The sequence below is a fragment of the Calypte anna genome, chromosome 1 (assembly GCF_003957555.1).
Source record: "Calypte anna isolate BGI_N300 chromosome 1, bCalAnn1_v1.p, whole genome shotgun sequence".
NCBI classification, from domain to species: Eukaryota; Metazoa; Chordata; class Aves; order Apodiformes; family Trochilidae; genus Calypte; species Calypte anna.
In genome coordinates, this window is record NC_044244.1 from 55,432,564 (window position 1) to 55,444,965 (window position 12,402).

Genomic DNA, 12,402 nt, shown 5'->3' on the forward strand with positions numbered 1-12,402 from the left:
ACACCTCATGTCATGCAGCTTGGAGTGATGGAGGGGCTGGGGAGGCTCCTGGGTTGGGAGCTGCACCTAAAAGAGATGCCCTAGCAGAGGCTGACGTAAACTGTATGATCAACCCCAAAGTGATAGAAGGAGAGAAATATGCAAGTATAATAGTAACATAATCCTACTAACTGCACTTTTTCTTGGGCTGGTAAGGGGACACCAATCAGACTAACCACTGAAAACCCATGGGGGTTTCATATATATGGAGTAAGTATACGTAATTGGGATTTACCTTGCTGGAAGTCTCGCCCACTGCACATACATTTCATCTGCTTTAAGAGATCTAATTATTTCTCTGTCTACAGTACAAAGAAACAGATTTTTAAACAGGATAATCCTGACAATTTCCATGAGTGTGAACTTCATGTAATTTATAAGCCACATTTAAGCAATAAATTACCTCTGGTTTATCATAGCTAACAGTAAATATGAAACATACACATCCTGAAGCGAGGGGAATAAAAGTCCACTTCCCTGCTCCTCCCAATTTAGGAAGTTTTTTTTACTTTATGCCTTAGTTCCATTTAAGTGCCAAGAACATGAAGTAATGTTGGCTCCTATTAATCTTGTTTTGGGGGGCATGACAGTTTTAATGGGAAAAGCTGATAAACATCAGTCTGTGAGTATGGGAGTGGACTGTAACATAAATACTCTTTTCCTGAATGGTCAAAATGAAAACATGAATGCCCAATTCTGAGACTTTCTTAGTGTGAACAATGGTATGTGTATCCCTATATATAAATTTATGCACATCCACATGCATTTTATACATTCCATGGTGTTAAGGGAATGTATTTTCTTAAGGAATCACACTGTGCAGTGTTTGTCCTTGTCTTAGCTGCATCCTGAACTAAAATAAAACTCCATCACCAGCACAAAGTTTTAATGCTGAAATGATCCTGCTCTTCCCTTGATTGACAGGGCACACTTCATAAGGCTTAAAACCAACTTCCTGCAAGCCAGGCAGGGTGACTTGATAAGAAAGTGGAATTTAGGGCAATTAAGTGCAATCTGAGCCATGAGAATATGTGTGCAGACTACAGCTTTACACCAGCTGTTTTCAATGACATTCCAGCCATACAATGAAGATTTTATAAACCACATTTATTTAAGGGTTGAATATTCTGCTGTGGGTTGATAATAGGCTGTTTGGGGGACTGAGTGAATTCAAGCTATGAATGGACATAGTGAAATGCATTAACATTAATGAACAGAAATCAGCTCCTCTTTGAGCAGGATGAGTCCAAAATGTCAGTGGAACATCTGCACAAGCAAAACATCAAAACAGGAGAGGAGGGAGTGTGAAATCTCACATTTGCTCTGTGACTAAAATTTTTTTGAAAATGATACCTTGAAAATACAAGTTTGTATTTTTTACATGAAAGTATCTATGTCTACCTCTGTATATCTTTTTATAGATGAATGTGGACGTCTATTTTTGTACTGAGGTAAAGAAAGAAAATTGGGAATTTTTGTTCATACTTCACCAACTTTGTTAATTTTGGTCTCAAATGGGACATCTTTTGGTGTAGCTGCAGGAGTTTGGATAGTACAGACAAAGACTTTATGTCTCCCAAGAGTTCAATAGACATTGCAATTAAACAGGTATTAGCAGCACTGGTGAAACACAGTTTAGAAAGACAGGAGTGACTGATGCTGCTAGTGAATCCATTTATTTCACTGTGTTTTCTTGAATCTTCTGTAGCAAACTTCTGCAATTAAATTTTGTTTCTGGTAGGAAAGACCTGAGTAAGGTGAAGAAACCCAGAGAAAGCTCCTGTCTCTTAGAGCTGAAATACCTCATTTATGCCTGTGCTTTACATCTTTTATGTATGCATTATATTGATAGTGGGTAGTAATAGAAGTATCTCTGGAAAACACAAGCATTTGGGTTTTAAACAAGATAAAAAATGAGATGTGTTGCCTTGTGCTAGAGAAATAAAGGAAATGCAAAGGTTGTGGGTGTATTTAGTGTTGTTATCCTCAGCCTTTGTTTTGTAAGAACAAGAACAGTGAATTGAAGTAAACAAAATATTTGGACCCGATCCCGCAATTCCTACATGGGCAAAATTCCCAACAGTCTCAAGGGAAGTTTTGTTTTTGTTGGGAAAGCCGGATTTGGGCCCATTGTTTCCAGTTAGGAATCAGACTTGTGTTTATTATCTCATGATAGACATCTCATGTCCTTTACAACTCAGGTTCCTCAGCTGGAGTCCCTGAATCTGGAAGAGTTAGCAAGTGCTTTGCTTTCCTCCTTCTTCAAGCATAGCTAAATTCCAGGTTGTTTCAAAAAACACTTTCTTCAGTAATTGTATGCTGAGTTTTCTGTGACAGTTCTGCCTCACTCCTCCTTTTGGATTTAAAGGTCTTGACTTTGAGCTTTGCTCATGCATGATAAGAACAGTAGTACTTTCTGCTTGCTTTCCTTTGATATTAATGATTATACAGGATAATGAGCAATCAGTGGATACCAGGCCAAGTGCCTCCCAGTATGAGATTGTCTTTGAAAGCATATGCAGGTCATTCAGGGTAAAATTACGACTGATAGCTGTGCAGTAAATTTGTGAAAGCATCCTTGTTCCTACTCTGGAGGGTTTTACCTGGGGACCCTTCTCCTTCTCTGGAGGATCTTTAGTGAAAAGAGTCAAAAAATGGTAGAAAAATTATTTGTGAAGGGAACTTGAGAGATTATTCACGTTGAGATCCCTGCTCTACAGCAGGGTCAAGTAGGGCTAAGTCCTTCCTCATAATGGATTTTCTTTTGCATTAAAATACTGCTAATATTACAGATGGCTTGTGCAATTCTATTTGCAGATTGCTGATTTTGGACTCTCCAACCTTTATCACAAAGACAAGTTTCTGCAGACCTTTTGTGGAAGCCCACTGTATGCTTCCCCTGAAATAGTTAATGGACGACCTTACAGAGGCCCAGAGGTAAGAAGGTTCAGCTTTTCCGTGGTGGTATGGGGATGTCTTTGGTGATAATATGCTTGAGGGTTAGTCCTAATGCTAGTGGTATTGCACATGTGGGTTTGCATGCTGAAAGTTCTCAAGCTGCCTTCATTTGCTTTCGTTTGCTTTGTCTGTGGTTAGTCAGATGTTGGTTAGTGGTTTGTCCATCAGTAGGCACAGCTGGAGGTCATGTTGCTCTTATGGTGCTAATAGCAGGCAGAAGGGTGGAGATGAGTTTTCCTGGGCTTCACACACATTGTCTCTGTATTTCAGGTTGACAGCTGGGCACTTGGTGTGTTGCTTTACACTCTGGTTTATGGAACGATGCCCTTTGATGGCTTTGATCACAAAAATCTCATCAGGCAGATCAGCAGTGGAGAATATCGGGAGCCAACACAGACCTCAGGTATAAAAAAGGGAAGAGGAATAAAAAACAAAATTTGCCTGTCCCATTCCAACATATTTGGGTGTCATAATAGAATGACAAAGGAAAAAAAATATCTAATTCCCCTACTGACTTTATCTGCTATCAATTCCCATCAGCTTTTACCAAAAACCCTTTTGAAATGAAAGTTTTATAGTAGATAGATTTTTACTGCCTTGGGGAAGCTGTAACAGGCTCTTTTAACTGGATCTATGGCAGTGGAAGGTCTGTTAGCTATTGCAAGTGGAATTGTTCAGACAAGCTGTAAACTGATACAACATAGTGGTGCAGACTAGTCCCCTAACTACACTGTGATATATCATGAGCAGAGAGATGACTGGTCAGATTGATGCAGTCTCTTACCCAAAAAGGTAGGCTAAAAGCTGAATTAATGCCACTATGTTCACATTTACCTCCACTTAGAGGAGAACACATTAAACAAACAACTGACAGAAAAACATCAGCTAAGTCCAGGTCATTGATTATAATGATTCCTTCCAGCCTTAAACATCTATGTATATTATTCTATTTAAAATAATATTTATCTTGTATCATTTGTTTGCCATCCCTTTCAATTTTCTGCCTTTGTGCTCTCTTTATGAAAATGAACCTTTAAAATACACGGAAGACTACACTGTTTATGGACAAAGTAAATACAAAAGTAATGATGTGTAGATCATTTAAAATATCCCAATTCCTCTTTGCTTTCCTCTAAGTTTTGTAATTATTAGAGTTGATGGTTTGTGACATCCTTTAGTAATATGGAACTATTCGCTGACTAATACAGTACAAATATTAATTTCTTTGATGACCCAGTGTACATTTCCCAGGGTAAATCATACTCTTCTGATAAGTAGTTCTCAGATGTGTTTTCCAACATTACTGATGGCCAAGGCATTTCCCCCTTTCCCTTTTTCACTTCTTCTATAGTAAGAAGTGGGTTTTTTGCTCATTTTTTTAGCTTCACACTTCCATTTTAAACTGAAAAAAACCAGGAGTGCCCATGTTCTAAGTATTGGATGTTCTGTTCTTTGTCCATAGATGCTCGTGGTCTTATCAGATGGATGCTGATGGTGAACCCTGAACGCCGAGCAACCATTGAAGACATTGCCAACCACTGGTGGGTTAACTGGGGCTACAAGAGTAGTGTCTGTGACTGTGATGCCATGAGGGACTCCGAGTCCCCATTGCTGGCAAGGTTCATTGACTGGCATCACCGATCTACTGGTCTCCAGCCAGAGACTGATACCAAAGTGAAGTGCCTTTCTAAGCCCAAAGGTCCTGAAGTCACACTAGAGAGACAAAGGTCTCTGAAAAAATCAAAAAAGGAAAATGACATCGCACAGTCCATCCAGGAGGGAGGAGCTGAAAATGCATCCAAACCCACCTCCAAGAGACCCAAAGGCATCCTGAAAAAAAGGAGCAACAGTGAACATCGATCTCACAGTGCAGGTTTCATTGAAGGAGTGGTCAGCCCAGTGTTACCCTCTGCTTTTAAGCTGGAGCAAGAGTTGTGTAGGACTGGCGTAGCCATTAAAAATGTTGTGGAGGCAGAGGTAGCAGGCAAATATGGCACTAAGCAGTCTTCACTAATGCCAAAAAAAGGAATCTTGAAGAAAACTCAGCAAAGGGAGTCTGGCTATTACTCCTCTCCAGAACGAAGTGAGTCTTCTGAACTCTTGGACAATAATGATGAGACAGTAAACAGTGACACTTCTCCAGGGGTCACAGAGCAATCCAGAAGTGGGTCTTACAGCCATTCCTGCAGACGTAAGGGCATCTTGAAACACAACAGCAAGTATTCTACCAGTGGCACTGAACCTGCTTTGATTAGCCCCGACACACCAACGCTGGAGGCCATGGAAGAAGTGGTCCTGCCAGGGGATGCGTTACCTCGAAGTTACAGTCGCCCTTCCAGCGTGATTAGTGATGACAGTATTTTGTCCAGTGACTCCTTTGATTTGCTGGATTTGCAAGAGAACAGGCCAAACAGACAGAGGATACGGAGCTGTGTCTCTGCTGAAAACTTCCTCCAGATCCAAGACTTTGAAGGACTTCAGAACCGCCCACGGCCACAATATCTAAAGCGTTATCGCAACCGTCTAGGGGACAGCAGTTTTTCCCTGCTTACAGACATGGATGATGTGACTCAGGTCTACAAGAAAGCCCTAGAGATCTGCAACAAGCTCAACTAGCAGAGGGAAGATGGAAAGGGAGGGAAAGGAGATTTTTCTGTGTACCTTTATGATGGAGTAAGCCAGGTCACTGATGTGCTGATGCTAGTAAGTTTTCTTCAAGTGAGTTGGCTGGTACCTACCTAGTGGAATTCCTAATAGAGTAGCTCTAAAGTCATCTCATACTTCTCTGATTTTTTGTCCTCAAAATATTGCTTACCTGATCAGAGGTAAGACTTTTAGTCTTTTTAAATGTGATGAACACACATCAGGATCTAGCAGATAAAAAGCATCAAGATTTGGTGGTTTGAAGTCAAAGCTAGACAGAACTGAAACTGGAAGTGAGGGCAATTTTGAGAGGTTTGATAAAGCTAAAGATTAGCTGTATCATGAGATGAGCTGAACTCTTCAAGTCAAATTTGTATGTCTTCTAGAAAGAAAGCCTTTATTTCCCCCTGAAGTTATTCGTCTGGGTACAGCCATTGCACATTAGGAATCTTTGGCTTCCATAATGCAGGAGGCCAGGGTACGTGGTCACCACGATTCCTTCCACCAGGGTGACCTAAGAGGTTCTGAATATGTTCTGGGACAGGTAATTGGAGAGGCTCACCCCAGAATATACTCACAAGGTATATGTGGACAAGCAGTGGAGCAGGCATTCAGATCTGGCCCCTCCCACAGCCACTGCTCTTCAGTGAGCAGGAGGCCCTAAAATTGTTGCCATCTACTAATTTTCCTAGCAGCAAAAATAGAGTCACAGAAACGATAATGGGTACTGGAAGGAATGGATGATAGCAGCAGCTAAATGACCTTTTAAGGCATTATCAACCTGTGTGTTCAATTTGTGATTCTTTCAAAATGGCCAGCCAGATGAACGCCCAGGCAAAGATGGATCTAACCAAGGGTCTCCAGAGTTAACTGACCCTCTCATCTGAGTTCAGTCGACGTCATCAAATGGTGCCACTTTGCTGTTAGCTTGTAGTATTTGAGGGTAACAGGTAGTTTGAGACCAGAATGTTAGGTAAGGGAAAGGTTGTAGCATGTAGGAAAGGGATAGAGGTCAGAAAGTTAGTGGGAAGATGCCTTTCTCTAAATGAAAATGTTTCTAGACAGGTAGTAATGGAGCAGGAAGAATTGAGCGATGACATGATAGTGCTTAGGATAGATTTGGTAACAGAGTTAGCATAAAAATGCAGGTCTGTCTCTATATCATGTAGCTGGTACTGCTTGTGCAGTGGTACCAGTTAAAAAAAAACCCTGAGGATACTGTGTTTGTGTTCTCAGATGTATCTAAATATCCAGACTGAGGGCTTCAACTCCCATAAAGGTACCACATGGGTCTACTGGATTACCTGAATGTAAGCCTACATCAGAAAGGCACTGTGTGTTTGGCAGGCCTGGGCAAACTGGAATCTTCAGGCCCGTTTCAGTCTCATTTCCATGAGCACATAGCCCCTGGCATTCTTGGAGGTGCACTGGTGTGAAGCAGTGGCAGGTTTCAGCTGATGGTGTCAAACGATCCACAGCTGCCAAACTTACATCTACATCTACTCTGTTCTCACTCCTATCCTGTAACTGGAACTGAAAGCAGAATTTTTCTCACTGCATCCCAAATCTTACAGGTCATGTGGAAACAGAATAGAGTTCTTCTGGGCATTCCCTGGAGACTGGGGATAACCCCATAAGTCACTGGTGACTGTGGGAGGGAGCTATTTCACTTGCAGATTCCTTGTACAGTGTGTCATGGTACTTCAGTCTGCCGGTTCCTCCTAAAACCCACCTGGGCTGCTTAGCATAAAGATGAACAAGTCTGAATTTCCTCAATCAGATAATCTGCCTCTGTGGAGGTTTTTACTTATTGTGAAACACTGGAGCATATTTGGCCCTGGAGTAAACGGCATCCATACCATGAAATCTGTGAGAGATGTGTGCTTTTAAGAGGTCAAGTGAAATTTAGCTCACTGCCCCATTTGCTTAGGAAGGGCAACTGCAGGTCATTTCTCTATAGATGCATACCTCTCTGTATGATATTCAGTGCTGCATCTTCTCACGGACCCTGCACGTGCTCTTTTAGCCCATCCCAAATCAACACCTTGTTTTGCAGTGTACTGAGTTCACAAGTTTTCTGTGGTGCATTTCAAAACAACCCAGCACAGTCTCTGTGGCCTTTCTGAAACAGGGAGGTTCATGGCAGCCACAGCTTCTAACTCACCCCCTCCATCATAAGAGCCAGATCCCACAGCTGGTGTAAATCAGTGATGTGATGGGGCATCACTTTGGTGGTGCTGAGCTGGTTGACACCTTTCCTGCAGATCTGGCACTGAAACCTGAATGGATTTATTGAGGTTTCAGGACAAAGGGAAGAGAACTCAGCTGGTTGTGGCAGGAAAGTGAGGAGCACCCCAAAAGCTCGTTGTCTCCCAAGGCTTAAGCCCAGGCCTGATTCCTTGTATACAAATGTGAATGAGTGAGTGACTGCTTGCTGCCAAACTGGAAATGTTTTGTAGGGATTTACTGGCATGTTACTGGCATGTTACATGTTTACTGGCATGTTATCATTCCTAGAAGAGAAGAAGAAGAAAAAAAAACAAACTTGACTGCACATTGTTATTATTAGTGTTGTGATTTTAATTTAATTTTTTTGTAATACAAAGTTGACTTTTTTATTTGAATTTGTCTTGATTTTTTTTTTTTTTTATTTATTGGTCTGAAAGCCATTTCAAAGGTATAATAATATATTTGGTGTAATTTAATTGGTGCAACATTATTTTACAGCTCTGGCCAAAATTGTTTGGTGTTATTTTTTGGTTTGTTTTTTTTTTCTCCCAATCCTTGGTTGGTTTGAGCTCTACGAGGCACACAGGGGAAAACGCTGGATAATCACCCAAAGTGTTTGTATTTTTAATCTGATACTGTTTTTTATTAAATAAAATGAAATTAATGTAATTGTGAAGAGTTTCTCTCCCTTTTCTTTTTCCCTGTACATCAGCATAAGCCGAGGCCAAATGGTAATGAACTTGTCATGCAGAAATACAGCAGCATCTCAGCACATTGTACCAAGTTGTTTATGCAAAGCTCCTTGGCTCCTCTCTGCATCTGACTGTAATGTGGGTGGTCACAGAGACTCCCGTGCTACCAAGCATTTAGCACTGCTAAACACCCAGAGCTTTCAGCTACAGAAATCTTTGGTGGGGAAGAGCAGCTGACTGGGGTTTCTCTGCTGGAGATGAAGGAGGTTTGTGGGCCAAGTGTGCCACAGGTGAGTCAGAGCAGGCTGGCTCAATGGCACAATGCATTTGTAGCCCAGACATGGCCTGTGGCCCTTTCCCCTCTCTGGTGGGGAGAAGAACAGTTTATTAACGATGTTGCTGTTCCTGCTGTTATAGCAATTCAGAGGTTGTTCAGACCAAAAAAGACTGGTGGCCATCCTCTGCTGTCAAATGTGGGATGGTTTCAGTCAGATGGCTTTGAGCAGCCAATATAATCTGCTGGCAAGAGGGAAAAAAGGAATCAGTTTTCATATTTTTTGGAGACCCCTTGATAACCAGAAGGCCTTAGATTGTTTTTCTTGGAAAATGGGGGTGCATCATAAGGGAAACTGGGTGTTAGGTATGCTGGGGACTTGTTAAGATAAAGGAAATGGTTGTCAATGTCCTATCCTTGGCTCTGAGCAAGACACCATTAAACTGCACCTTTGATACAGCCAGTCCAGGTGTTTATTCTGCTTTTTAAATTACAGGCAGTTTGGATTAGGATTCAAGGCTTGGATGTCATGCAAAAAAGGCTTTGCTTTTTCTAATTCATTTTTCCAATTTATTTTCTCTCTCTTGAACTTTTAAAAGCAAGAATTCGTGGCTTTAAGTGCTAGATTTATTCGTCATCACCACTTAACAACCAGTGGAAGCCTAGGAGGAAAAGCCAACAAATCAGACAAGACAAAGGGAATGATTATTTGCTGTATGCTAATTGAGTCAGAAATTGCAAGGGATGTATTGAAAGTCAGCACACATGTTCTTGTACCTGAGGTGAATAAGGTCTAGTTATGTGGGTGCTGGAAAATGTAATGCATGTCTCTTCTGCAGTAGCTGTTCCAAAACTTCTTTTCATTTTTTTTTTGTTGGATTATTTTTTTGTTGGTTTTTAAAACATGCTAAGAAAAATAGTGAAGCTGAGGGCAAACAATTGGGTTTGTTTCAAGAATAATGACCTTTAGAAAGTTCTGGGTGGCTGAGGATGGTACAGGTATGTGACAAGCACTGAGATAGAATCACATACATGTTTGTACAGCTTGGAGAGTGCCCATTTCTAGGGTGGGGTGAGGAGGTGGGTGGCTAATTTTCCTATTTATTAAAGGAGATACGTGTGCAATGATATGCCTTAGCTGAAGTTACATATTAAGTTTGTGGCCAGACCTGGCTTCTTTCATGCTTGCTCCATGGAGATGCCAATATTTGTCAGTAGTTGAAGTTTTATGGATTAAGCAAAACAAGGAGACAAGACTGGAACCTTGGGAGCTGCAGTCAAGTGACAAAAGCAATAGTTCTGTGTTGTTTTGTTTGGGCTTTCTTCCCAGCCAATAATGGTCTTGTCCATTACAACCCTTCCTATAACTCCAAAGTCAACAGCCTCCATTTCTGGTCCTGCAAAGTGTCTAATGTGGTAGTAATCAGGAATTCCTCTCACTTGTGTGCTACTCTTGCTGAAGTCCAGCTCACTTGGGTGGTGCTACCTGATGCTGGGTGAGGCTTCTATGTATTGGTAGAAGTAGAAGTAGAAGTAGAAATAGAAGTAGAAGTAGAAGTAGAAGTAGAAGTAGAAGTAGAAGTAGAAGTAGAAGTAGAAGTAGAAGTAGAAGTAGAAGTAGAAGTAGAAGCCAGCACAGAAACTTGCAGGAGAGCCTGATGCTGCTCCTTAAAGCTCACCAGCCCCAAAGTCAGTGGAGCAGACAGAGAGGAGCTGTGCCAAGACAGCGGGAGGCAGCTCTTTTCCAGTGCTGTCACACGGCCTTTGAGGTGGTGCCCAAAGCCACCCCGGAGTGCTGGCAAGAGAAGCAAAGTTCAGAGTGAAGTGATACAGCACAATTTCTAGCCAGGAGGTTTGCGTTCAATTTGTAGCTGAGTCTCTTCTCACAGCTCTGCCTGATTTCTATTTAGAGATATCAGGGACTATGAAAGCAAGGTGTTGAGGTGAAGAGGTGGTATTTTCAGTTGTTGCAGGCAAATGTATTTACAGATAAATTTGCTAGTGACCCCTTAAGCATGCGTAGTGATAAACTTTGCAACACCAGAGCCTCAGTTATAGCTACAGTGTAAGTCATAACCAGTCCAAGGAAGAGAGAAGGCAAAAACTCATGTAAATTGCATAGGAGAACCTTATCATTTTAGTTAAGCATATATAACTCAATGATCGACATCTCATTTTAATGAGATGCTTCTGGAAATGCAGGAATGCTTTTCTCAAGCCAATAGAAACTCCGGTGTTTGCTAGCATCGGCCCAAACTCTCCAATGCCTCTCCCAGGTTACTGGTTTCAGGGTTTCACCTGAAAGTTTTACCACAGAAAAAAGTAACGGTATTTAGGATTTAACTAGGTCCTTTTTTTTTTTTTTTTTTTAGTGTTTTCTGGTGGAGTTGTCATTTCTTCTTTGCCAAACCAAGATATCTTTCTCATAAAAGGCTGAGTAATTTGGCTGGAGAAGCAACTTTTTTGGATAGATGATCTGAGCATTAATTTTCTGGCTATCTCTCTCTAGTCCTTATCCCCTACCCCATATTTCTTGGAATTTCATCAGTGAAAAAAAAACCCTTTGATTTGTGTATCATTTGGCCATACAGAACTCTGCACTTTTAAGAACAGTGGATGTATTTGCCTTGATGCTTAATCATTTCTTGGAAAAGCATTTTACAAGACAATTTTATGCATCACTAGAAGGCTCCTCATCCCAACACACATGCTGGGCTTAGAGCTCACACTGGGAAGTGCACCGGGTCCAGGGCCATGATGGGATTAGGTACCTTACTGCCATCAAAATAAGGAAATCAGCTGCTGGCGTTGGCTACAGGTGCACTTGCAGGTCAGGACTGCTTCTTCATTCAGCCAAGCAGCTGTACTGCTGTCATGAACTCAAGATTTTTGACACTGATAGTGAGAAATCACAATGAACACCTGGAGCTGAAGCCTTTGCCATCAGAGATGGTCTGGAAATGTTGGCACCAACCAGCCTTGACGTTTTTGTTTTACCCCTTACCCTTTCACTTTATCCTATTTATTTACCAAGAACAGTGTCTCACTCTCTCATGTAGGCCATGCTCTCATTTGCTGCCCTGTTTACTTTTCTCTGTAAGCTGCATAACACCCTGTCAGGACAGTGGGCTGAACTTCAGGTGCTTTTGCAGTGCCAATCCTGGCTGTGGCATCACCTCTTCTTCGGAGGCTGTTTGGATCACTGTTCAAAGGCTTGGTCTTGTTCTGCAGCAGCAGCTCCAGCTCTGGTGCCTTGCAGCTGGTAACTTTTCTTCCTGGAGGCAGAAATTGTGGCCAGGACCTGAAGCTAATAGCAGGGCACTCTCTGAAAGAGACACCATGCCGAGGAACAATTAAAAAGCTGGGCTGCTAGGACAAACGGGTTAGACCAACCGAATATAAATCCCTGGATGTTGGTTGCGAGATTATATCCTACCCAGCAGGAATCCACTTAGAAAACTGTGCTCCTTTCATAGGCTGTAGAGATACTATTGCACTTAGAAATACAAGCAAGGCACAGCTGGGGAGGAGGGAGAGTTTGTCCTGTGGCTCTGCAACGATAGAGTT

The 12,402-nt window shown here is 41.8% G+C and overlaps 1 protein-coding gene across 1 annotated transcript in view; it reads left to right on the plus strand.

Moving 5' to 3' along the window:
• NUAK1 (NUAK family kinase 1) overlaps window positions 1-8,541 on the plus strand; it is a 49,859-nt gene extending 41,318 nt beyond the window's left edge. Inside the window, exons 5-7 of the mRNA XM_030459819.1 lie at window positions 2,857-2,976; window positions 3,268-3,400; window positions 4,460-8,541. Of these exons, the coding sequence (XP_030315679.1) occupies window positions 2,857-2,976; window positions 3,268-3,400; window positions 4,460-5,613 (1,407 nt within the window). The 3' untranslated portion in view covers window positions 5,614-8,541. The remainder of the gene's footprint in view (window positions 1-2,856; window positions 2,977-3,267; window positions 3,401-4,459) is intronic.
• The last annotated feature ends 3,861 nt before the right edge of the window (window positions 8,542-12,402 follow it).